The sequence below is a fragment of the Melospiza melodia genome, chromosome 11 (assembly GCF_035770615.1).
Source record: "Melospiza melodia melodia isolate bMelMel2 chromosome 11, bMelMel2.pri, whole genome shotgun sequence".
NCBI classification, from domain to species: domain Eukaryota; kingdom Metazoa; phylum Chordata; class Aves; order Passeriformes; family Passerellidae; genus Melospiza; species Melospiza melodia.
This window is the reverse complement of record NC_086204.1, coordinates 31,634,197-31,660,842: the sequence shown is the minus strand read 5'-3', so window position 1 is coordinate 31,660,842 and position 26,646 is coordinate 31,634,197. Positions and strand designations below refer to the sequence as shown.

The 26,646-nt window shown below is 38.5% G+C and overlaps 1 protein-coding gene across 5 annotated transcripts in view; it reads left to right on the top strand.

Moving 5' to 3' along the window:
* The window catches only part of SLC44A5 (solute carrier family 44 member 5), a 68,624-nt gene that overhangs the window by 28,168 nt on the left and 13,810 nt on the right, over positions 1 to 26,646 (top strand). For 3 of the 5 annotated variants that reach the window (XM_063166365.1, XM_063166364.1, XM_063166363.1), the window contains exons 2-14: positions 2,235 to 2,283; positions 3,722 to 3,795; positions 5,614 to 5,698; positions 9,617 to 9,701; positions 12,092 to 12,220; positions 12,987 to 13,047; positions 14,667 to 14,790; positions 15,677 to 15,760; positions 18,312 to 18,424; positions 18,853 to 18,984; positions 21,649 to 21,748; positions 24,874 to 24,966; positions 25,904 to 25,991. In XM_063166365.1, the coding sequence (XP_063022435.1) occupies positions 2,235 to 2,283; positions 3,722 to 3,795; positions 5,614 to 5,698; positions 9,617 to 9,701; positions 12,092 to 12,220; positions 12,987 to 13,047; positions 14,667 to 14,790; positions 15,677 to 15,760; positions 18,312 to 18,424; positions 18,853 to 18,984; positions 21,649 to 21,748; positions 24,874 to 24,966; positions 25,904 to 25,991 (1,217 nt within the window). Of the gene's footprint in view, positions 1 to 2,234; positions 2,284 to 3,705; positions 3,796 to 5,613; positions 5,699 to 9,616; positions 9,702 to 12,091; positions 12,221 to 12,986; positions 13,048 to 14,666; positions 14,791 to 15,676; positions 15,761 to 18,311; positions 18,425 to 18,852; positions 18,985 to 21,648; positions 21,749 to 24,873; positions 24,967 to 25,903; positions 25,992 to 26,646 lie in introns of all 5 variants that reach the window. The other 2 variants (XM_063166361.1, XM_063166362.1) reach the window with 1 other exon arrangement.

The following is a 26,646-nucleotide window of genomic DNA, read 5'->3' as shown; positions in this document are numbered from 1 at the left end:
GTCATTATGGGATTATATAAATCACGTCCAATGTTCGTGGTGAATATCCTGTGCCATTCTGGCCCCTCCTTTTCTAGTGGTCTGTAGTAGCACTGTAAAGGGTAAGAAAAGGAATATAAGCATGACCAAAACTATGAAATGGCTTATGTCCAAGAAACATTTGAGCAGACCAGGACATTTGAGTATAATAATTTGTAACATTTTTGTTAGCATAACATGCTGCCGTGTTACACAGTACAGTAATAAACTGATTGATTGCAAGCTTAAAACAGATAAAAGGAGGTAGTACTTCAATGTTTGATTGACTTGTAGTACTCTGTGATGTAGAGCATTGCAGATTGTTAAAGTATATGCAAGGTAAATAGAGATTCCTTGAATCTCAATTTTTCAATGAATGAAAAAGAAATTCACTCAGAGCTATTAAATGCAAAGTCAGTACTTTTAGTTAAGAAAAATGCAGGTGGAAGTCTCTGTGATATCAGTGTTGGGGAAGTACTACAGTGTTTGCCTTGGTGTTGCATTCCTCCTCAGATATGGCCCCTTATAACATTCAGGATGTGGATTTGGTGGATTTCTTTGTGTGATCTGGTGTGGCTGTTCTTATGTGCTCAACAGATCCTGTAAGAGCAAAGAACAGAAGTTCAGCTTCAGTGTGCCTTAAAGCCAGAACCTGTCTGTGGGGTGTGATGTTACATATGGTTTTGTTCTGGTGGTGAATTATTTTGTAGTAGAAATATTTGTTTTGTAGGAATTTCTGTTCAAAATTGTTCATTCAATATACAGGTGTTTGCCCAACATTAGGTATTGTGTATGGTACTTTTGCTTTCCTGACCATGCATCACAGCATAGCTTATTCCACTCCCCAGCATTGCTGTCATACATCACTTTTCTAAAGTTTTAATTTTTTTGGTCTCTTCTGTATTAAGATATTTTTGTTGCAGGAGCTTGCTAAGGTGGATCTGAGTACCTCAGATGAAGGACAAATAGGATTTTATTAACTGCTGTGTTTATTGTACTGCTGTGTGTGTGTGTTTTGATAAGGTTTTTCTGATACAAACCAAGAACAAAGTCTGGCATGTAGTTAATAAGCAAATTCTGCTTTTGAGAAATTGCTGACTTGTCCTCTAATTGACAAAAATAAGTATTTTTCTTTGGGGCCCCGGGGAGGAAATTTAGGCTGGTAGCACTGTGTAATACCAGGGATATTCAGATGAGGAAATCCTTAAGAAAGCAGTGAAAAAGCACTCTGAAGCAGTAATTTGTGTTGTAGCTTTGACAGTTGAATGAAGGAGTAATTTTTCATTGCATAGAATTTTGTTCACTAAATCTTCACAATCACTGAACTTTGTAAGGAAAAAGTCCCTTAAAGCTGAATAGCTAGCTTCAAAAGGAAAAATCCAAATTCTGGTCTGCTGAATGAAAAGCTGCTTGTTTCTCTTCATACAGTAACCCAATCTTGAAAATTTTGATTTGACTGTAATTATTTATTACTCTTTACCAAGTGAGATTGTACTTTAATTTCTCTTATTCAGGTCCCCATGAGAAGCACCGGTTGGTGGGTTAGTATTTGCTGGGTTTTTAATATAGGGGTTTTTTAATGTGTTGAGTGAATCAGTTGGAACTGTGCTAACCAGGATAGCCACATGAAAAACAGATTGCCCATGGACACTGTGGATGCCCCAACCCTTGCAGTGTTCAAGGGCAGGTTGGATGGGGCTCTGAGTGACCTGGTCTAGGAGGAGGTGTCCCTGCCCATGGCAGGAGGTGTTGGGACTAGATTATATGTAAGGTTTCTTGTAACCCTTTAACATTCTGTGATTCTGGAGGAAAATCAGAAGCTCTTAGCCTGTAACTGCAGAGAGGTGGGTTCATTTACTTGCTGTCAGACACACTTAGCATGTGACTGGGAGGCATAATCCTTGTCTCTCAAATACATTGTGAGCCTGTGCATAGGCATAGTGATAGGATGTACATTAAAGGTAACTTATTACATGGTGAATGTGAGGCCCTCAATATTTTTAAGTTGGAAGAAAAAAAGCTTTAATCTCATATACAAAACCTAGGTAATTTTATTGGTGAATTACTGGTATTGCCCATATGAAATGATTTTAAGAAAAATGATTAAATATTAATATATGGAAGATGCTCTTCAAAGGCTGATGTTAACATCCCTGTCTGGACAGATTTTATTTTAAATAAGGACATGCTTTTATACTGTTTTATTTTAAATGCAGGTGAACCAAGGAAATTTGACCCGAAGTTCAGAGGACCTATTCATAACAGGTAAATATCATAACCCACTCTGTTAAATTCTTTTGGTGAACAGGAGTTAAAAATTTTTTTAGCAAAACTTGTGAATTTGATTCTGCAAGTCTTCTAAATCCAGACCACCATCTTTTCTACCCTTGAGGATGGATGATTACTAGGGAGTATTAAGCTGTGTGCTCTTAAGTCGTTTTAGTTTGAATGCCAAGTCTGTGTGCCTTGCACTGGCTAGTATCTGCCATCTAACATGTGTTGTAGTTCTGATACACCTCTTGGTGACAGAGCCACCTAACAGAACAATCTGGCTTGACTTCACTTAGTTTTATGAAATGCACATGAAAGCATGTCACCACTTAGAAGGTTCATTAGTTTACAAGCAGAGTGAAATTGCTCAGAAAGCATCTAAGGAAATCACGGAATCATTAAGGTTGAAAAATACCTCCCAGATCATCAAGTCCAACTTTTAATCATGGGCAATTTTTCAGTGTTTTTCCAGATGTAGAGAGCTAAGTTCTAAACCAGCATTTAGTGCTGTTACTGAGAAGAACAAATTAGAGAACCACAAGTTACTTCAGTTTTACCATTCTCAGGAGAAAATTTATGACAGAGAAGCACACTACAGACTTGTCATACTATCATTTGAACACAAACACGCTATCCTTGTCTACGCAGGATGTACTTCTTCCTCTCTGAAAGCTAATAATTTTAGAAATAAATAGAAATACTTATTTAGGGAGTTTGTCCTAATTTGTGAAGTATCTTTATGTTATTGCCAGTGTATCAAGCCAAGCTTGAGTGGTGTCAGAACTGCTTCTGAATGGAGGATGGGGAAATAAGAAGCATTGTTTTAGCATTGCACCTTCAATTTTGAGCAGTTGTCCTGTCTTAGGTTACTATCATATTGACCCTGGATCCTGTACCATCTCGACCTCACCAAAAGTTTATTTCAGTGAGATTATAGAGCTGTTACTCTCTAAAGAAGTGTCCACACTTGGAAACACATTTCAAGTTCTCCAGTTGTTTAAAAAATCTGTTCCCTTTATCTCTTTTATGTTAAAAATGTTTCTGTGTAAGAGGAAACATGGATTGGAAAACCGAAAGAATGGCAGATTCTAAAAATGAATTCTGAGGCAGATATCCTGTAGTATGTCTTGCCACTTATATCATCACTTGTATGGTAAGTGATCTCATGGGTTCAGTGTTGTAAGGTATTACTTGTTTCAACATCTGTTCTTCAATATGTTCCGTTGTCTGCAGCAAAAAAAGCATACACGTTTATTTGCTGGTCTTGCTGCAAAAACAGGACTTTACACCTCAAACGTGAGTTTGTGACTAAAATTTCTGCAAAGTGCTCGTGCAGATATCTTACTCAGATGTTAAAATACCATATGACAATCAGTGGTTTTGAAGGGTCATATTAAAGACCTTATTTTTAAAAAGTGTTTCTTGCCCCTAGGCACTGCACAGATATTATTTGCTGTGTGATCTTCATAGTTGTCATTCTGGGTTACATTGCATTAGGAGTTGTGGGTAAGTAAATAGAGGTATAGTAATGCCTTTTCATATAGATGGGAAGCAGCTTTGTGAATGTTGGAATTTTTTATTGAAATGTCCCTTTTGCTAATATTAGTGCAAAGCTTTCCAATCAATAAGTGATGCCTTTCACAGAAGCAAGTAATGAATTAACATTCAGTATCTATTGTAATTCACAGAAACATAGACTGGGTGAGGCTGTAAGGGACCACAGTGGGTCATCTGGTCCAACATCCTCGCTCAGAAGGGTCATCTCAGAGCGTATGGTGCAGGATTGTGTCCAGATGGTTCTGGAATATCCCCTGTGAAGGAGACTCCACACCCTGTTTGGGCAATCTGTTCAAGTGCACAGTCACTGCACAGGGAAGAAGTTCTTCCTCATCTTCAGATGGAACTTCCTGGGCTCAGTCCCTGCCCGTTTCTCTGGTGCCATGGCTGGGTCCCGGAGCAGGGCCGGGTTCATGCTCTGCCCCCGCCCTGCAGATGCTGACAGACAGGGCTGAGGGCCCTCTCAGCTGGGGCTTCTCTCTAGGCTGAACAGCCCCAGATCCCTCAGCCTTTCCTGGGCATAGAGATGCTCCAGGCCCTCGCTCAGCTCTGCGGCCTCCTCTGACCCCGCTGCAGGAGCTCCACGTTCCCCTTGTCCCGATGAGCCCAGAGCAAGCACTCCAGAGATGCTTCACAGGATTATGCAGAGAGGCAGAGCAGAGATCCCTCCCTGACCTGCTGGAAATGCTCTTCCTGAAGCACGGCAGGATCCCATCACCCTCTTGGCCCTGAGGTTTAACTGCTGGCTCAGAGAAAGCTTGTTGTCCCCCAGGGCCCCAAGGTCTTTCTCTGAAGAGCTGCTTTTGTGCAGGTAATTAGGGAGAAGTTCAAAGCCATGTGTTTACTGATAAAAAACCCCACTCAAAATTAGGTGTGTTTAAAAAAAATGACACGGTTTGGAAAGTTTGCAATAACAAAGTAACTGTGATGGAAAATTTCAGGTAGCGGAAGCTAGAGAAAAACAATTTGGGTTGAGAGGAGCCCTGAGGAGAAGGAATTGTCAATGCGGATTGATAAGGTTTGGGCATGAGCCAGCCATGTACACTTGCAGCCCAGAAAGCCAAATGTATCCTGGGCTGTGTTGAAAGAAGTGTGGTCAGCAGGTCAAAGGAGGGGATTCTGCTGCTCTTGTCAGACCCCATCTGCACTCCTGCATCTGGCTCTGGGCCCCCAGCACAGGAAGGACATTGACATAGTGGAGTGAGTTCAGAGGAGGAGTGCTCTGAGGACTGGAATTCCTCTGCTGTGGAGGCAGGCTGACAAGTTGAGTTGTTCAGTGTGGAGAAGGGAAGGTTCTGAGAGATCTTAGAGCTCCTTCCAGTGCCTAAATGGTGTCCAAGAGAGCTGGAGAGGGACTTTGTGCAAGGACAGGAGTGACAGGGCACAGAGAAATCGCTTGTAAACTAACAGAAGGCAGAGTTAGGTTAGAGATTAGGAAGAAATTTTTCCCTGTGAGGGTGGTGAGGTCCTGGCCCTGGTTGCCCAGAGAAGCTGTGGCTGCCCCATCTCTGGAAGTGTTCAAGGTCAGACTGGAAGGGACTTGGAGCATTGGATTGCTTTCTTACAGTTTAATCCATATCTTAGTAGAACTTACTGTGCTTTGCATTTTCATATTTCATTAGGAAATCTACTAATCAGTACTCTTCAGTGTTGATCTACAAAGTGTAAAATGGTACTTTACAAGTGATACATTTTCATACTAGCTAATTTTAATCATTAACTATGAACAGTTGACTAGTATCTTAAGAGGTATTGTGTATTTTGCAGCTTGGGTGCACGGGGACCCCAGGAAAGTGATTTATCCAACTGACAGCTATGGGCAGTTCTGTGGTCAGAGAGATACCCTCAATGAGTGAGTACTAAATCCATTCACATGCCTTTATTAGTTGTGCGCTGTGAAAAAGATGTGAGGTTTCAAGTCTCTGTCAAATAGACAGTGACACTCTTTCTGTGTTTATTCCAAATAAAGCTCAGAAATGTATTCGTTTCCCAGTGCAATTCCAGATCCAAATTATTACTGTAAGGCAGTTGTTTGTGTCATTTAGAGAATATTTTTTGTAAGGTATCAATATAACTTAAAGATTGTGTCAGCAGTTGCATAGAAGGTGACTAGCTGGCACAGCTTCTAACTGCCAAAGTTTGGGTAATTCATAACCTGTTGTGTAATTCTTCATCCACCTTGGGATAAAAGAAGTCTTAAGGCATTTTAGCCTGGTCTATAGTTTTTGTCAATATGCACCAAATAACATAAAAGTCTGTAGTGAAAGGCTCTTGTTTTTTTTCCTGTGCCGGTAGAGACTGAGTAGTCTGGGAGATGAGCAGCCGTAACTACATCCTCCTTGGAAAACAGGAGGAAAAGAGAACTAAATGGCTCTATTTACTTGTCTCTGTTTTTGTCATTTTAGATTTTGAATTGTAAGAGTTAAATTAGTTAGTTGATACCAACAGAGTAATTACACATGAAAATAGTTGCTCAGGGAAGAAAGGTGTTGCATCTATGTTTTCTTTAAAAATCTGAATGGTTTATGAAACAGAATTTTAAAAAGGTTTGCTTCTTCACCCACCGTCTTCCTTTCAAAAGGTAAGTTTTAGGCATGCCTTATGCCCTTGTCACTGTCAAGAAGCTGGATGCTATGCTAGTGTTTGATAACAATCCTTTGCTGCTTCTTTCTTTCTCCATTTAGTTTTCTGTGGAAAAAAATTTGCAAGCCACTGTCCAAAGAGCAGTTCAGAAGGGGAGGAGCAGGAAATAGAGACTAGAACAGAAATAGAGCTAGGCCTATATATCCTCTCAAGTTTTTTTTACAGGGGAAACAGGCTAGTGAAAGAAAACCTGTTCGACACTCAAGACTATTCTTCATAGCAATTGTTGGAGAGTCAAACTTCCTGAAGAGGAAAAACAAGGAGGAAAAAGTTGTAGTGGCGTGTGTGTTCCCCTCACTGCAACATTTCTATGCTCCCTACCATGCTGGCGACTTGTCCTTGTCCCCTCTGTCACCAGTAGGAAGTAGAGGACAAATGACTTTGGGAGTCTCAGACACACAGCTTCAATATCCTGTGTGATGTGGAGCCAGGTGTTTCTCTCTGATTCTTACCATTCATTCCCATTCCATCTTTCTGTATGTTACTTGAGTCTTCCCTTTAGTTATTTCTTACACTGTGATTTTCGGTTTGTATTTACAAGTGACCCTCCCTATATAGGATTGCTGGCAAATAATACAGCTACTGAGACTGCATTTTGGCATTTATTTGGTACATTGAGGAGATTCTTATAAAGATATAAATAATACACATAATACAACCTACCAGAAAAGCAAGTGTGTTTATGGCAGTAGGCCAGGATACTCCTCTGAAAGAGTCCCTCTAGTCCCCGGAATGGGGCTGAGGATGTGCTTGTGAAGCTTTTGTCAATACCACTGTTTTTCAGATCTCCTGAAAGTAAGCAGAGTGAAAGGCTCAGCCAGAGCTGTGGTATTTTGAAGTCTCCAAGGGTTTAGTCTGAGACATTTTTCTTGGAAAGTAATCACAATCTTTGTGTTTTGAATCTTGTCCTTGTAACAAGTATTGTCAGTAATCTCACTGAGGAGTAGAAAAGGCAAGTTAGAAACAAAGCCAACATTCACGGCTTGTGAAAAAATCCATTTGAACTCCATAGAATGCCATGCAGTCAAATGAATTATTTTTGTATCATCATGAAATTCTTCTGTTAGACCTCTTCATGTCTTCCTGTAATCTATCCATTAGTTGACGTGTAATCTCTGAACTCGTTTTGCATTCTACAGAGCATAATGTACTAATGGAATACAACACAGTTTCATTATACAGAATACAGATCTAATTCTTAGTGTGTGTTTTCATGTGTTATGTATATATTTAAACTTTCTTTTCTGTTGTCAATACCAGCAAGTGGGCTAAGAAAAAAAAATAATTAATTAATGGTTTTGAGCAGCTCACAGATCATAAATACTATCAAGAAACTATTGAAGAATGATGGCATTTCAGTCCAAAATTGTATTCTACTAATTCAAAGAAAGAGCAACTAGTGGTGGTGAATTAGTTTTGCCAGAATGTGTCTTTTCTTAAACAGTGCATAGCAGAATGAATGTACCTCAGTGAAAACAAGTTAACATTGTAAAAAATGTCAGGCAGTTGAGTTGATCCCAGTTTTAAATGGAGTTTGAATGTGCAGTGGTGCTAAATAGTGTCTTTGATGGTATAGCCCTGTTTAGCAATTGGTGGGAGTCACATGCTGGTGGGAAAACAGAAGATGTGTCCCAGTCTGGGGGATACAATGAGATGTAGAAGCAGGACTGATGTTGAACCAGGACAGATAGAAGAGGGGCAGCCTTGTTAGCCCAAGCACTCTTCATTGTTAATATTGCCATTCTGCTCACAAGACAGAGCTCCCACTGTGCTGCAGTGCCATGGTGAAGGTCAGTGGGGGCTCAAACACATCACAGAAGCATAGAATAGCCTGAGTTGGAAGGGACTTCAAAGCTCATTCCAACCCTCATTCCGCAGCCAGGGACACCTTCCACTAGACCAGGTTTCCCTGTTCAGCCTGTCCTTGAACACTTCCAGGGATGGGGCAGCCACAGCTTCTCTGGGCAACCTGTGTCACGACCTCACTACCCTCACAGCCAAGAATTTCTTCCCAATATTCTATATGAACCTACTCTCTGTCAGTGGGAAGCATCCCCTGTTGCCCCATCTCTCCAGGCCTTTGTAAGTAGCAACTCCCTATTTTTTATAGAGTCCCTTCAGGTTAAATGTTTTGTAGGCTCCCTTCAGGGAAAGCCACAGTTCGGACAGCCCTGAAGCCTTCTCTTCTCCAGGCTGAAGAATCCCAATTCTCTCAGCCCTTCCTCATGGAAGAAGTGCTCCATCTCTCTGATCAACTTGGTGGCCCTTCATAGTCCATAGGGGAGCATATGCACCATTTCTTGGGGTGCATATGCAGGGGCACTGCGTAACCCAGACTAACTGGCTTTGAAGTTTTGTTTAAAAAGGGCAGGTCTACTGCTATATTATCTTCACTAGAGCTATCTGATAATTTTCTGATGTAGCGAAGTCTAACATGACATTTTGCTGTCTTCAAAACCCAAGTCTTAAAATCAAGAGATCTTGGGGTCGTAAGCTTCCAACAAATCCAGACTTAAGTGACAGCTGCCACAAGGCTCCAAGTTCCAGTAGATGTCAAATATGCAGGACTGACAGACTGACCCTTATTTATATCAAGGGGGATCTTGTCAGTGTTATTAGTAGATGATATTATATTCTGTTTTCTGGACAACTGCTTTTGGTTTCCAACCAAAAAAGTTTATGATTGGTTTTGGTGCCACCTTCTGATCAACAAAAATTAGGCAGTTTTTAGACTCTTACAGTGAAGCATTTGCTGATGGTGAGTTTGCATGCACTTCATATGCAGGATGTTGGTGGCGCAGAGACTATGATGTTTTTGCAGGGTTATTCTACAAACCTCAGCCTCTCAAGGCAGGACTACAGCTACACAGATTGTTTCAGCTTAAAATCATGCTGCAGATAAAAACGTGTCAAAATTATCATTCTTTAGAGCAACTACTTCTGGTTTCATAGATGTCTTGATGTAAAACATTCAAGGTCTGCTTGGGATTTTTTTTGTCTTGTATTTGCAATATGGATGTTCACAGTAATAAAACTTAAATATCAATGTATACTACAAATTTTGGAATGGTAGGATGTATAAGCACCTATATTTATGGTGATTATTATCTTATATCCATTTCCATAGGAACAAGACCATTTTGTTTTACTTCAACATCCTGAAATGTGCCAGCCCCGTAGTGTTAATAAACCTACAGTGCCCTACAACACAGGTGAGTGAAAATGTAGAGATAAAATATTTTCCCTGCATCTTAATCATGGTGCTTAAAAATTAGACATGTATTTGTTTAGATTTAAAAATTGTTGTTCATTTCCTTCAAAATACAACATGGTTGTTTTATAAATTCCTTGTAGCAAGCACACTCTCTGTAGTGTATGACGGTCAGAAAAATGAAGTGGAAATGCACAAGATTGTATATTTTGGATAAGAGTAGACAAAAAAAGTCCGCTGACTTGAACACAACAATTTTTTATTTATGAATTCATCACAGCAGCTATCCAGTAGTATTCAGTGCATGCAGAAAATACTGATTTATACCTAAGGAGCTGAACATGTTCAAGAAACTGTGCATATTGCCATTGACAGGATTATCTGGGTGTGATTGGAGCCTATGTCTCTTTCAAAAGTGAAGATTTTGAAAGCTTATTCTTCCCTTATGTCACAATTTGCACTCTGTTTGTTGTGTTGTGGTTCCTCGTGAAGTTGTGAAATAAACCTAGTCACTGCATTTGTGTGGGTTAAGATTAACCTCCTGATCTTTCTTGCAAGACAATTTTCCTGATCATAAAACATGAAAATTTCTAACAAGAAAGAGCAAGAACCCTCTTAAGACTGGCTAGTTGCTGTCAGAATGAAAACTTGCTCCATCAGCTGCAGATTTGCTTCAGGAATCCCCATCTGTCCACATGCACACATTGACACTGTTGCCCTGCAGTCTTAAGACTCTTTCACTAGAACAGTTCAGTCTGTTCAGATATATGAGGTCATTATGTGGGATTTGGCTGGTGCTGTGGTCAGGTTGGCAATGGCCATGAATCAAATTGGGTGAAATACTTGTTGAAGGAGAGTTTTTGGGACCAGAGTAGTTACTTTGTTCATTTTCAAATATGCAACATCTCCAAAACTAAGAATGCTGTTTTTGAATGCTGTTTGTTACTGCAGATGGTTAAATGACTGGTTGTTTCGAAAAATGCTGAAGAAATTTTTTTTGGTGATTCCTCTTTTGAACTGCAAACAGGGTCCTTCATTCCTGACCTATACATATAAATATCAGGAGGAAGAACCCCCAAGAACTAACATGAGAGGAGCTTCAGTTCTTGAGTAAGGCTGGATTTGAAAACAGTTAATACAGTCCATTGGATCCATAGACAGCACATTTCATTGCCTGTTTCATAGATAGCAAACAGTTTATAGTAAAGTGTGTACTTGTTAGTCACCTGTTGTCCCAGCAAGGACAAAACTCTTCTTTCTTTGTTCCTTGGCCTGTGGGTAGTCCATAGGACTAAAATACTCCTATAGAGAGACCCTCTTGCAGTATCTGCTGTGTTTTAAGGATTAGTACAAGACCTCTTCCCAAAATTCTTTTTGGCGAATTACTTAGGACAGAATGCCCTTGACATGAAAGACAGTTTTGGTGCATGATGTCTCTCTGGTACTTGGACAGCAGAGCTTTGCAAAGGGTGTTTGGATAGCACAGCTTTGGAAACAAACTGCCTTCTAGAAAAGGCTCAAGCTTGCTGTAAAGATTGAATTCAAACCACTTCACATTCTTAACGCTGAGGAGTCAGAACGTCTGTCCTTAGTGTGATTCCAGGGATCAGCAGAACCTTCAGAGTCTGTTCATTGGGGCAGCCACTTCTCCATATCCTAAATCTAAATCACAACTTCTCAGTGGATGCATTCAATAAACCCCAGTCCTCACCTGATTTCTCACATAAATCTGGCTTATAATGGCTATACCATGAGTCATGTGAGCATGACTACTTGTCATAGGCATACCCTGGCTTTGTAAGTGTTTTCTTAGTCTACAGTTAAAAGTCACTTTTGAGTGATTTACACCTAACTTGACAATATTTGTATAGATGTAATTGACTGAAGAGGTTGTGTAGAAGGATGGAATAACAGTACCCGAGACTTTGGATTTTAGTGAGACTTTCTTTAAATAAAGTTCCCCTTATACATGTAGTAGGAAAAAATTGTATGTATCCTGTAGAAGTAGCTGTCACACCCCCTTGCTCTTGTATACTGCTGATGATAGATATAGAGGAGGACTTCAGAGGTTTTTTCTTGCTGCCCAGAAAAATAATACTCCTTTCAACAGACTGAAAGCTCTTCTTGCCTATCAGAATGTGTAGAACCTAAGAAGATACAGAGAGAGACTTGATATGCCAGATATGAGGAGAACACACTTTGAAAGTATTTTCTGTCAAAGAATTCTAGAAGTATTCATTTAGGGAATCAAAAGGAGAACATATCTTTCCTAAATCCAGCAGTAAACATTAATGAAGGCAGTGGCATTTTTCTTGCTTTTTCATTACACTGACTTTCCTTACCGTTCTCTACACAGAGTGTGTCTTTACTTATGTTTTTCTTTTCTTGCAGCTTTGTGTCTCAAAGTGCCCAGACAGGTTTGCAACCTACATTGATGTTCAGGCTTCCTACAGATATAGACCAGATCAGTGGAATTACTTCAGACAGTTCTGCAAACCTGGCTTTAACAATCCTCGCAAGGTGTGTATGTATCTGTAGATGATAAAGTACATTTTTTTCTTCAAGCAGTATTTAATATGCATGATTTTACTGAGCTGCATCAAAGATTTGAATTATTCTGATTTCAGCACGTAAGGAGATGTCCCATTTATGTGATTTGACAGTTGTTTAATCTAGGCTCAGGGTCTTGAATGCACACTAAACCTCCACTCTTCAAATGATTGCTGTTAGCTTAAAAGACTACCTGCAGCTACTCATTCAGTTGCAGTACTGTGGCAAGCAGTATCCTTTAGTACTTAAGTACCCCACAGCAGTAGAGTGTCTCAATCCAATTCTTAAGGCTCTTAAGTCATCCATAGCTACTTGGAAAGTTAGCTAAGAAAATTAATCTATCCTTCATATAACTGATTTTGTACTCAAATGTACTGTGTTACTTTTCCCATCTTTAAAATGTCTTGCAATTCAGCTACATTAATTGGATTAAAATCTTACTTTTTTTTAAGAGAAAATATAAAGGGTAGGCAAGGAACAATTGTCCAGTCAGTTCTGGCTTAGATGCTGATCCAAAAGTCTTTTATGTCACTAGAAAAGAAAAGAAAAGAACAGTCTTTTCCCAAATCACAATGACAGTTTGGATTCTCACTTAGATATAAATGTATCTTGCAGCTCCACCAGTGAAATTTGGGGAGGAGGCTACAAAGCCCAGTTTGGGGCATTCTTCAGACTGGGTGAAAAACAAACATACTGTTACACTGTTATTCAGCATTCCTATTTTTCCCCTTTTTAGTCTATTGCTCAAGTCCTACGCGATGAAGATTGTCCTTCGATGATCATTCCAAGCAGGCCTTGTGAGTGATTCTACTTCTTATACACATCTTAGCAGATTGTAAGCATTCATATTAAAGCACAACTCCAGTCTGAAATGTGTTTTTTGGCAACATCACTAGGAGCTGTTTATCTGACATTCACATTCATTCAGTTTTAAAGCATAAATCAATTCAATTTGAAAATACAAATATTTATTAATATTTTTTCTAACAGTTGTCTGGGAATATTCAGCGTGTGATCAGGTCAAGCTGAGCTCTTTCTTGCTCTTGAATCATCACTGATAGCAAAAGCTCTTCAACTGAAATTGTGCTTTCCAAAACAAGAGCAAGCGATGCCATTGGCATAAAGAAAATGCTACAAATGTTGGAAGGATCATATGGCCTGGCCATGTGTTGAACTTCAAACAATACTTCAGCCCAGTTACAATGCAGCTCTCCTTTCAGTGCAGTGCTGGCTATGCAGGACATATGGAGGAATTCCAGAGCAAAAAATGTCACTGTGGTCAGCAGGTGTTTCTGAGTGGATAACCACTGATCTCAGAGCTCATCTCAGCTGCACAAGTGTAGTATTGACCCAGAATCTTACAGAAGAAATTGCTGTTTATTTTTGCCATACTTTAAAGTAGGGATCATGTAAACCAGGAATATGTCATTAAAAGGAGAAGATACGGATAAAATTTTTTAAACATAGTCTGAATTGTATGAAAACTGAAGTACTGACCCAAAAGACATAAAATAACTTGTGAAGAAGCTCTTATATTCTTTTACACTATATCAATGAGCAAAGATTACAGTTTAGAGAAAAAGATATGTTAAGATATGTTGCCTAATAATTTATTCAGAATATTTGCTGGGGAAGATAGATCAGACTGATTATTGAGCCCTGGCATCAGTATTTGTTGCAATCTGGTAAGGAAAGCACTGAATAGTTATGTGAAGTACACCTCTGAAGGAGGACTCACCTGCTCTTCTCTTTGGAATGAAACCAAGGATGTTTTGCAGCAAAGAACAGGGCAGAGTAAATGAGTATGCAAACACCTCCTTTTCTCGCTTTTTTATAATCTCCTCTTCCCTCTAACCAGCTCTTTCTGTCTTTTTTCCATTGCTTCATCTCCAAGAATATCTAGTGATAGTGCCTGGTACTGGAGCTCATCTGGCATATAAGGAAAACAACACTTGCTGTTATATATTGGTTTGGGGCTAATATGATTCATGCTCAGTCAAGTTGAATCTGTCCTTGGGGGCTGGTCTCATTATTACCATAAAATGGCATATTTGAGAATCTGCAGTTTTTATAAGCTGCCCAGATGCTGACAGAGAGTAAGTTCCACATTTATTACAAATTCTTAAACTCCTGTGTATAGTACTGTTGTTATTTGGTAGGACCTATAATCTCCAGTTGAAATCTATGATCCGACCATGCCTGAGCTTAGACAAAAAGCCTCCGAGCATAAAAATCATAATCTTGAATGCAATGGCTCTTCCAAGATTTGTCAAAGTCAACATATTGCTATATAATCAGTGGAAAAACAATTGACTGTGAATCTGAAATTATTTAAATATGTTGCAAAACACACATGATAAAAGCAGAGCTTGACATGAGATGTAATATGCAGGCTTTGTTTTGATATTTTGAATAGTTCTGAAGAGATGCTTCCCAGACTTCTCCACGAAGAATGGTGTGTTGACCGTGGCAAATCAGACTACATTCAAAGATGGAAGAGGGAAAACAAGAAATGTAACTGATCTCAGGGAAGCTGCAAAGTAGGTTTTACCCTTCTTCGGTGTTTGTTGGATTCTGCACAATAATTTAATAATTTTAAAGAATCAGAATCTCTTGTAGCAAATGACTGAGGGTACCCAAGCTAGACTCGGTAGCAAATGCTTTCTCTGTGCCTGAGCACTTCCAAAGTTCCGTTAAGGAAATCCAGTACTGTGGTGTGCAGAAAGGAGCAAAAAGTGCAAAAAGCCTAAGTCTGACGGTCTCAGTCATTTTTTTAAATAATTATTGTTTTTTCTAGCAAAAATAAGTTTTGCAAGGAAAGTTACCTGAGGTTCAAATGCAATCCTCATGCTGCAGGACTCAGGCCAGCCAGGAATGGCCTTGGCTATGCCGCTCTGTAATGACCTTTCCACTACCATGGGCTGGCCTAGTACTCTGGGCATCTCACCTCCTCCGAGTGCTCCTGCTTCTGGTAAAAAATAATGTATTGGGCTATTCTTCGGAAAACTATTATGTGGGTGAGCATTCTGCACAATAGAAAAACAGTTCCATCAAGTTGCTTCACTGACCTGTTTTCTGGTTCTATGCTTTTAGACTCTAGAGAGTCACTACTGTTTGTCCCTTGCTACATTGCAGATATTGATAGTATACACTTGCCTTGTGACATAATAAGCAATTCTGACAATAAAGCCTTTTTAATTAATTTTTTCAGGACTTGTAAAGACATTCTTATATAGATTTTTCTTTGCTTTAACTGTGATTGATGTTGATTTGGTGACAGAACTGGAGTATAGTTGTAAAAAAATTTTAGTATACTCTTATCACTACCAAAGATATTTCAAATTCTTTCACTGATCATATTTGTTGTCTAAATAAATTCTTCTTTTCTACCTGAAGCAAGCTTTTGTTTGATTTTTCTTTTCTCAGTGGCATCAATAATGTCCTGGATGCAAGATCAGTTGGAATGAAAATTTTTGAAGACTATGCCATTTCTTGGTATTGGATTTTAATGTAAGGGTTTTTTTGGTATTTTTGTGTTTCGAAACTCATTTTGCAATGTGCAGGAAATAAAAAAATAGATTGTGTATGTATTTGGTACATATTCTACTTTAAAACTCGATGAACTGTAACTTCCTTTCATCACACATGATAATAAGATAGTTACAGTTCTGTGGATGGTAAGGATAGTACAGCAGACATACATAGAGTGTCAGTTGATCTGGATTAGCTTTTTAATGTCCTGCCAGTCAGAAAATCAGGAGGAACAGGGTTCTGTTGCAGCACCCATGTGTGTAGCAATTCCAAAACTGAAAAATCTTAATTAAGTAACTTTCAAGCCAGTTGCACTTGCCAAGTATCACTAGTACATATATAAAACAGATAGTTTCTGAATTTGTGCAAGCAATATTCAGTTAAACCCATTATAATCCCTAAGTTCAATATGAATCCATAAATCCAATGCAGCAGGCAAAGCAACATCAAGAACAATTACTGAACAGTATTAACTTTATCTTGCAATTAATATTAATCACCAATTAATTAAAATGCAGCACCAAAACAAGAGAAGTAGCTTCTTTGTTGAAGTAAATATGTAAGTATTTGTGAACTCCTAGCCCATTAATATTGATTATGAGGGACCAGTGTGTTGATCTATTTAAACAGGAACTGAATTTGTTGCCAGGTGAGAACCTTTAACATGCACATGTTAAGCATACATTAGTCAATCCTGAATGCAAACCCACAGCATTTAATACATACTTTAGATAATAATGTGGAGATTTAGTCCGTTCAGAAACACATGTTGTCAGCTTTTAAAGGTGTTCAGACACTGGTGGAAAGGCAGCTTTCTCATAGTCTGATACTCAGCTCACAATATTTAGTAGCAGGAAACTCATGGATATTCAGCAAGCTTGGGTCTCTCTCTCTTACTGAAATCAGGCTTGTGGTACAGAGTCTTTCAAAGGACATACCACTGGACACACTGGACAGAGAACTGACCATTGTTTTGAACAGAAATTCTAAATATTGAAGAAAGTTTCCACATTTCAAATATGGTATTTTTTTGTAAGGAAGTGTTACCACTTCAAAGTAGTTGGATATAATTTTCATCACACTTTTCACCCAATGATAGCATAGATCAAATGATTTCTGGACAAATATATTTAAGTGCCAGAGGCTGGGTAAAGTTTTTAACAGCAAAGACTTGACACTGAAGGGAGGCTGGATTAGAATTTAAATATGGAATTGCTGTAGTGTTTTTAGCATGCCTCAAAAGAACTACTGCTTCAAGCCTCAGTTTAAGGGAACTAGTCTGTTGAAGGCAGTTGCTACTACGTACTCAGTTTTGGTGTTACTAGGACTCATGTATAGCTAAAGATAACTTTAGATAAAAGTAATTTACTGCTTTCAAGATGGAGCTCCAAAACTACAACTTTTCTTGAGGAATATATTCTGAATTTCAGTAAATCATTCAGAAAGGGAAAATACATCAGGCTAGGAAGCCATTAAAGACATAGGACTTAAGGCAGAGTTAGAAAGGTTTAACTAAATAAGCTGATGTGATTTTTTTTATGATCAGGCTGCCACATTTTTTAGCTTTGGTTGTTGGCTAAATAAGCTGGGAACATTCAGAGGAAAAGTTACTGAACACAGGCGAGAAGAGGGTTTAAATTTTTTTGGGTCCGTACTAATACAAAATTCGCGTGTAACACCTACTAAAAATAATGAGACATGAAATGTTCTTTAAAGCATCTGAGCTGGATATTTGTTCAATGGGATTAATAATTCATATTGCTTTCTTCATAATTGTTTAAAAAGCCATGTGGAGTGAAAAAGCCTTTTGCAATAATTTTTTTCCTTTCTGACTTGCTTTCTAGGAGTGAAATGAAAACAAATATTACATTACATTATATTACATTACATTACATTAATTATTGTCTTGATGAAGAAAAGGCACTGTAAATGCCTTTAGGGACTTCATAGAAAGGCTCTTAACAGTTTCTTTCTATGCATCATAGTGCCCTGATCATTTCTTCTTCTGATTAGTAGAAGCGGTGATGAGTAGAAATTATGTCCTTCTAACCTCCTGATGGTTTTCTCCTAAATGTAATTCTTTTTTTTTTCCCTAGGAAGCTTCTAGAATGTTGTTTACTAACATTGTTTCTTTGCAAGCAGGGATTTTCTGTGGAGGACATAAACCAGCAACTTCCCCACACATAGGTATCCCTCCAATTTAACTTTCTGTACTGTAGATTAGACTGTGGCCTGAAAAAGGCAGTGAGTTTTTCAGCTGGTGTAAGTGACAAAAAAGGCATTCTATTAATCCCATTCAACCAGCCTGAGAACCTAGTACACATATATGAGATCATCATATATAAGCTGTTTGTAATGGCAGATAACAGCCATGAGAATGTATTTCATAACGAAGATTTTTTAATACTTTTTTTACAAATCACGCTATTATATGAGATGAAGTGACCCTCATTTGAAGTAACAGGAATGCAAGAATGTGAATAGATTCTTACACTCATTTTCTCTGTGTTTCTGTTTATTCACTTTCTAGTGGACTGTTCATTGCAATGATGTTGAGTCTGCTGTTCCTTGTGTTATTGAGGTTCACAGCTGGGGTTCTCTTCTGGATTTTCATCTTTGGTGTGATTGGAATTATAGGTTATGGTAGGTGTAATTTTCTAGCCTCTGAGACTATTTTTTCTTACTGCTTAAGTCTGGAAAATCAGTAGTTAACTCAATTAAATGGTACAATTGGGTAAATTAATGCCTAGTTTTAGACACAAGTAAGTGAGAAGGACATAAATGGCAGCACAACGCAGTAAGAATCCAGCTGTGCTGATACTTAGCAGCAGATGTAGTAACCTGCATTACCAATGCACAGTATGCTTAGTCTGTAATCACTTGTACTGATATTTCTTTCCCATATATATGATATCATAATTGGCTAGTCTCACAGTGATACATTTTTGGGCTTTGCTGACCTGACAGGCTTATACAAAAGCAAAACATTTGGCTTGTAAGATATTTTTTTTTTAATTTGCATCTTTGCGCTCTTCATACACACTCCTATTTTATTGATTGTTTTTTAAAAGGCATCTGGCATTGTTACTGGGAGTATGATCATCTTAAAGGAATACCTGGATCTGACCTCACTGTTTATGATATTGGATTCCAGACAGACTTCAAAGTGTACCTGCAACTGAGGCAAACATGGTTAGCATTTAGTAAGTGCCCTTTTACATTTGGTATCTGCTAATGGATATTCAGGAAAATCAGTCAGTGTCTTAATTCACTTTCTGCCTTGTTAAATCTCCTCTACACATGTTGCTCAGAGGAGAAAGCAGAATTCCCTTTCTCTGTATTGTGTAAAAATATGCTTTTTCAAAAGAGACTCGTATATTTGTAAGGGGAGATAATGCAATCACACTAGTGATAAGAATGAAAAAATCTTTTGTTAGGAGCATTCTATTTCCTGTGTGTTCAGTCTTCACCATGGGGAAAGCAGAAGGCAGTAATTAAGTTCATCACGATGAAGTTGTGCAAGGAAGTGTACTTTTCTCTCTCAGATTATTTTTTCTCCCTCCTTGAGAGCCCCAGAAATGAGATTAATAAGTCACATTAATAACTACACTTGTTTTGTGTCTTAGAATCATAAAATGTGCCAAGTTGGAAGGGGCCCATCAGCATGATCAAGTCCAGCTCCTGGCCCTGCACAGGACACTCCAACAATCCCACCCTGTGCCTGAGAGTATTGTCCAAATGTTCCTTGGGCTCTGGCAGCCTTGGGGCCATGACCATTCCCTGGGCAGTCTGTTCAGTGCCTGACTCTTGGGGAAGAACCTTTTCCTGATCTCCCACCCAAATCCCCCGACCCAGCTCCAGCTGTTCCCTGGAGTCATGTCACTGGCCATGAGAATGAAGAGGTCGGTACCTGCCCTTCTGGTTGCCCTTGTGAGGATGTTGAGGACCACAATGAGGTCTCCTGTCAGTTTACACTTAGGTCACTGAATTTTCTTGTTGTCTGATCTAAGACTGTGAAATAAACCATTTTAAACAAAATCCTACTGGAACAAGACAACCTGCAGCATACACGCGTTCCCCCACAAGAAAGGAAGAGCAGAAGAGGGAAGGAATAACTGTCGAATATTGCTTGCACTCCTGTTACTGCTCTGTTCGAAGACACACAGACTTGTAACTGATGATGAATGGATCATAACCAAAAACACTGCCTCTCCCTATTGGTAGCTAAATTAATAGAGCAGTAGCTTACTGCTTAAATCTCCTATCTCTTATTTATGTCTTCATTTACTTCTGTGTTGGATCATTAAACTTATGAGACATCTTCTATATATATTGTTGAGGCAGAGCTTTTTAGTGTGCTCTCCGTAGACAATATTAGGACTTCATTATGGATTTTTTCCCCTGTAACTCTTCAGGCTCTTCCCCTGCCTGATTCTTAGCAGCCCGTGTATAGTTTACCTAGAGTTTAGTGTCACTTTCACAAGAGTAAATTACGGTACACAGGAATTAAATTGCTTTCCAAAATCACTTAGCAAAGTAAATAATTACATATCCTTGAAGAAAACGTAGTCAGAGTCCTAGTCTAGAACTCATCATGTACTGACAATGCTTGCCTTTTTCACAGTGTTTTGGACAAGTACATTAATCTAACAGAGTCAAATTGGAATGAGACCAACTTCAAAGAAACCCGTTTTTATATTCCTTCATGGGGGAATGGCACCTGCTATTCTGTTGCCAGGGGTAATACTTGGGATTGCAATTCAACATCATCTGTGACTATTGGGTCTGATATTCTGAGACTCTAAGCTGTGGGACCTAAAGCCAAATCTCATCTTCCTTTGCAAACCTTCATATAAGTTTTTAGATACTTAAGGGTATACTGTCCCTTTTGTCTTCCTCTCCCTCCACAGAACTTCTTGGTCTCAGCTGGAGGACACAGGTTCTGCTGCATACAATAATCTGCCCCTACTGGGCTGGTTTAGGTGTTGTCTAATGATCTGAAGCACCAAAAGTAAATGGATATGACTCAGAGTTGGAGGATGTGTGCTTCAGGCATTAAAGACTCAGTCTTCTCTAGGTGAAGTTCCCAGATTTTTCTTATTTCTACTGCAGAAGTAGGTTTTGAACCAACACGAATAGAAAGCGGGCAGAAGCAGACTCTACTGAAATCACAGTTATGATTCAAATGCTGCTTATAGTTAAGAGCTCTCAGCTCTCTAATATCAGAGCATGATTCCAGCAATGCAACTGGAAGGTGAAAGTAATTGGACCAGGATGGTCCTATCTTAGTCTCTTTTTTTTTTTTAACTTAAATGAGGTGAAAGGAGCTCATGCCAAGGTAATACTCAAACAAACCTTTTGATTTTAGTACATCTACATTTTAGAACAATGTAGATCAGAAAAATGCACTCTCCATGAAAAACTTGACTCTTCATCTCCTATTTTTTATTATCTAAATACTATAAATGAGCAACAGTATAGCATGAACAAATGCTTGTATTATGAGCAAATTTCTTCTTTATGGGAAGTATAATTTGTAAAGGATGAATTGTATCTAAGGCTAGATACTGCAGTCACATTGAAGTTAATATTTTTCTGAGAATTAGATGTTCCATTTTTCTGTTAAAAACATAAATATCAGGGTCATACACACTCTGACTAACTCACTGCAAATAGAATTTTTTTTCAATGGGACTTCAAAACCTATGAAATGGGATTGAAGTTTGGCAGGTGCAGTTGTAGAAAGAACTGCTCAGGCACAGAATTTTATTCATGAACAATAGTTCAAATTACAAGGAAAAAATTACAGAAGCAGCATATTGGTTTTGTTCTTGATAAATCTAATTTCTTTATTTGCTTGTTTACAGTGATCATACTTTGTGGTGTTGAAGTCATAATCATACTGATGCTGATCTTCCTAAGAAATCGGATTTGGATTGCTATTGCACTGTTGAAGGAAGGTAGTAGGTATGTTTGTCTGATTTTAATATATGCTGAATTTTATTGAATGATCTCTAGAGTACACTCTTCTAGAACTCTATCTTGCATTACCAAGGGCAGAAAATTGGGGTTTAAAATACCACACTGCATTTGTTGCATGAAGCAGGTTCAACAAGGAATTCACAGGAGGCGTTCAAGGAATATCAGTTACCTTTTAATGAGGTCGTGCTTAATAGAGCTTTCTCTTTTAAAGTAAGGTATTTCTTATCTTTCTGCTTCTTGCCTTAAGAATTCATACATTCTTAATGTTACCACATATGCTTAGTGCAAAGAAGGTGTCTCAGCAGAAAATCTAAGTGTGGTATACTGTTTATAGGAGGCTGGGACCTGTAGGTGCCAACTTTTCTCTGTCATTGGATTGTTCCTTGAGTCTTACACTAGTGGTAGAGGATTAGTGTTGTTTTGGCTTTGGCTTCTATTTAAGAAAAGACCAGGAGATTCTACTGGGTCCAGTCGAACTTCTGTGTGGACAGGCATAAATCTGCAGAGAGAAAAAGAAACTTCTGTGACCAGACATTGTAAGAGGATGTGGTCTAAGATATGTCTTCTTAGCTCTGAGTAAAGAAGAAGGCAAACCAGGATATGGGAGTTCTGGGCTAAAGGGACCTCTTTGTTGTGTGTTTCCTGAAGTCTGCATAGGCTTTGTTCACAGTGGTTCCTATTTTAAGCAGTTTTACACAGAACATTTAGTGGGGTTTTTTTTGTTTTGTTTGGGGTTTTTGTTGGTTTTTTTTTCCTTTGTTTGGTTTGGTTTTTTTGTTTGTTTTTGGTTTGGTTTGGAGTTTGGATTTTTTTAATTGAGATTATTACAAAGGATAAATGGACTTAAAATTGACTGACTTAAAATGTCACTTGGATTTCACTGCAAATAGGCTATGGTCTCATAGGTCCATAAAGCAAGCCTGTGTTCTCAGAGCACATAGCGTTAGCTCTAAGCTTATCTATGAGCACTTGCTTGTGGTTTTCTGCCATCTTTATTGCCTCTGTGGTTCCCAGGAATCACAATTTGGGATTTTTGTCATGGAATTAAGAAATACTGAAGTTCTGCATTTAGCCAGGTATCTGTTTCCTGTCTTATGCTACTGTGCAATTAGAACATAGCAATTAATTTAGGCAGCACTAAATTTTACTCTTTAATTAATTACTCATTCATTAAAATCCAGGAACACTTTTAACATTCTTCAAAACCTTTGTTCACAACCTTGACAGGTGGAAGGATTTTAGAAAGTTCATAAACTTCTTGCTGATTAGTAATAACATTCTGTAGTTTTCCAGCAGCATGGAAAGGTTACTTGAAGGTGAACTTCTTGCTTTCATGCATAATGGATGAGATGAAACACTGTATGTAATTACTGTAAACCTAACAGACCAGGTCATATATTTAGGAAGATAAAAAATAAGGTGCTAATGATTGGAAATCAAATTATGTTTTTCAATACCTTTTAGCTACATTTTCAAAAATATTAGTTATAATGCCAGTAATTGACTTGAAATCCATAGTTAGAAACAAGAGTTGTTAATCAGTGTTTTGGAATAATAGGGTATGGTCTTAATGGTAACTAACTTAGTCGCCTTGTTTTTCTAAGTTCTTCTAAGCCTTTTGATGTTTACATTTTTGTAATGGAGTTCTCATACACTTTATGTAAATAATGATTGTTTTTGCCTTCCTTTCTGGAGGAGGAGAAATTTCATGGACTGTTGATTTGACCAGTGTCATTGAAGAGGTGGCAATTTCATCCTCCAATCCAGGATCACTTTTCCAATTCTATATATATCAAGGTCGAGAAATAAACTTCCCTTTTTTTTACCTTGGAGGTTCCAACGTGCGTGTTGTTTTATTTCATGTCCTATTGTAATACTAAGAGGCTTGCCAATAACTGCTGAACACAGCCAATTTGTTGTGATTATTTCTCAAACAGCATAAGTCTGTGTCCTCCTGTGTGACTTGTAATAGACTTTTTTGTCTCTGTGCTCAGACAGCAACTGATGTTTGGCTCAAAACCTCTGGATTGGACATGACAGTTTCCTTGAATTCCCCCCAGCATTTACTACTTTACCTTTAGAAGCTGAGTAAATTTTTCTCCTTTTGCTGTCTGGAAACTGCATCCTATAAAACAAATGACATCAGAGGTGCCCTAAGTTATAGAGGAAATACTGTAAGAAATAGTACTAGACAAAAAGGCTTGTGATAAAGAGAGCCAGCCTGTAAGTTTAAGTAAACAAAGCACATGCTTTCTGAATTTACATCCAGTGAGATACCCAGTTGGAGATGTTCACTTCTGGGATAGCAGCAGGTTTACCAAGAGGGCTGGTGTCAACTCCCACTTCCAGAGAATGAGTCCCTGGCAGAGTGGGAACTAGCATGGTCAAGTTCCTGCCACTAGTCACATTCTAGCCACAGGAATTAGCAGTAGAATATCAGGCTACATATACCTTGATATTAAAAGAAGCTGTCTAAGCTGTCAACAGAAAAAGGCAATTATTTATTTTGCCTTCCATTAGTCATAGGTGAGCACCACTTATGTACAGCATGTGCAAGGAAAGGCACACAAGTGCAGGAAGGTGCAGTCTGTCCAGGCATTGCAAAGACAAGTTGACTGTCTCTGCCCCTACCTAGCTAGCACTTAAGGCAGGAAAGTTGCTGGGAACAGAGTTGTCAAATACAAAATAGAATAAGGTCGTTTCAGTTCTGTAGGAGTGAAGGAAGAACACAGGATGAGCAGAGTGGGAATTAGGACATAAAGGGTCTGCAGCAGCTGGCAAGAAGATGTCATGGAAATCACTTAATGGCCTTGGAAAGAGATAGGTCTCTGAAGAAATCATGAAGAAGGAGAAAGTAGAAGATAAGCTGGAACATAGCAAATGGAAAAAGTTCACTCTAGTACCATTGATAAAAGTGGAGTGGTAGAAATGACAAAGTCGAGGCTTGAATACATAAGAAAAAAAGTTCCTGCAGTATTCTGAGATCCCAGTACTAGCTTATGCTATGAGTGTCAACAAGGTTCTGAAACTAAAATTGCTAGAAGATGACTGATAAAAAGCTAGTTTCTGGAATTGTTACAGCTTATTGATATATTTTGTTTCTTTTATAGGGCAATTGGCTATATAATGTCTACACTGTTCTACCCAATTGTCACCTTCTTACTCATTGCAATTTGTATTTCCTACTGGGCTGTGACAGCTGTGTATCCTTCTGTCTGTGTACCTATCTGGAGCAAGTTTTCTGGTCTGCAAAACTAGATAATTTTCTGCTATTTCACGTTAATTAAACCAATATTAAGAGGACTGTTTGGTCACTTAGCACTTACTCCTCTGATGCAGTCTTCTGCACTGCACATCTACATGTGATGCACAAACCAGACAGTGATTTTATTAGATTAAAAAAAATCTGGACTAAAAGTCAGGCCAAGGCAGGGGGGTTGTACAAAGCCTTGTGTACTGCATAAGATTGACTCTTGGGGGTGAAATGGGCCCTCAGTGAAGAGTGAATATGGTCTTTAATGTGCTGTGTGCTCCATAGGCCTGATGTTAATGGTTTCTTAGTTAACTGGAGGTGGAACGGGTTATGTATGTGTTTTGTTCAGAAAAATATGAGAAAGGAGAGAGTGAATATACAGTGAACTATCTCCTCTGAATTGCCTAACAGCAATCACTGTTTGTTCCTCAACAACAAGGGTTTGGTAAGTATTAAAAAAGGGGAAAACTGCTGATTAAAAAGCAGGCTGTTATTTCATATTCAAAGAGTGTCAGTTGTTGCTGATCAGGGCAGTGTTAATTCATCCTTATGCTCTGTATCTACTTCTGCCAAAATACAAGAACTACTGTATAATCTGCTTTGTCAAAGATAGATATGGAGGAGAGATGGGGATGGTTTTCAATGTTATGTGCCCTGCCCATTCTGGTCAGGGGTTATTACAGCTCCAGGGATGAGTTTGCAGTAGTCCTTTAAGTAATGAGAGTGCTTGGTCTTGTCTGTCAACCCTTCAGCTCCATCTCTGCAGAGCGAGAGCAGTTTTTCTGTTATATATACAAGTTCTTTGGAGCTAGTGGTTACCCACTGCAGAATCCTAAGTTGCTCAGAAACCACAGTTTTGTGATTCCTCCTTAAAATATTTCATTCAGTTTTCTGGCCACATCAGGAGAACCTGTGTATAAAGTAATGGCTAATCAAACACTGTGCAAGTACGCAAACCTGACTTGTGACCCAGAGGTAAGTGTAACAAATATTTACCTATAGGGAAAGCTATACTGACTGCATTTCTTAATCACTATTGAATGCACTTCTAGTAAAAAATGTGCGTGTTTTAAGTAATGAGTCCCCATGTTAAATCTGAAAATATTGCCTGATGTTCAGGTAACACTTCTTTATTTTACAGACATAAACTGGTTTTTCTGCTAAACTGTCTTGTAAATGTTAGCATTCTAATTTACAGAGTGAGAAAGGAAGAGACAAAAATAAAATTTTATAGGAAAGATGCTCTTGAATTTGTGAGGTCTTCCAAAGGCAGTGGTAAATGTTGAAAGCTGCACCTCAAAGTTGCTCAGGGCCTAGCCACGATTTGAAGCAGAAGCTTAGTTTCTTCTGGCACAGTAATTACCTTTATGAAGCTCCAAAAATATTTGTCTTGGTTTTTTTTTTAATTTTGCTTTCAAATTAAATTTTTCAAAATAAATTTGCCTTCAAAGTAATTTTTTTTTACTTGGCTCTGGGTTTGAATTTAAGAATTCTTTAAAAACTAGCATAAATCCTTGATATGAGTCCTTAAATATGTAAACAGGTTACGTAGTGTTGCAGTTTTGAATGACATAATGGAACATCAAGGAGAGTTATGTTATTTGTATTAACCTGCTAAACTTCAGACACT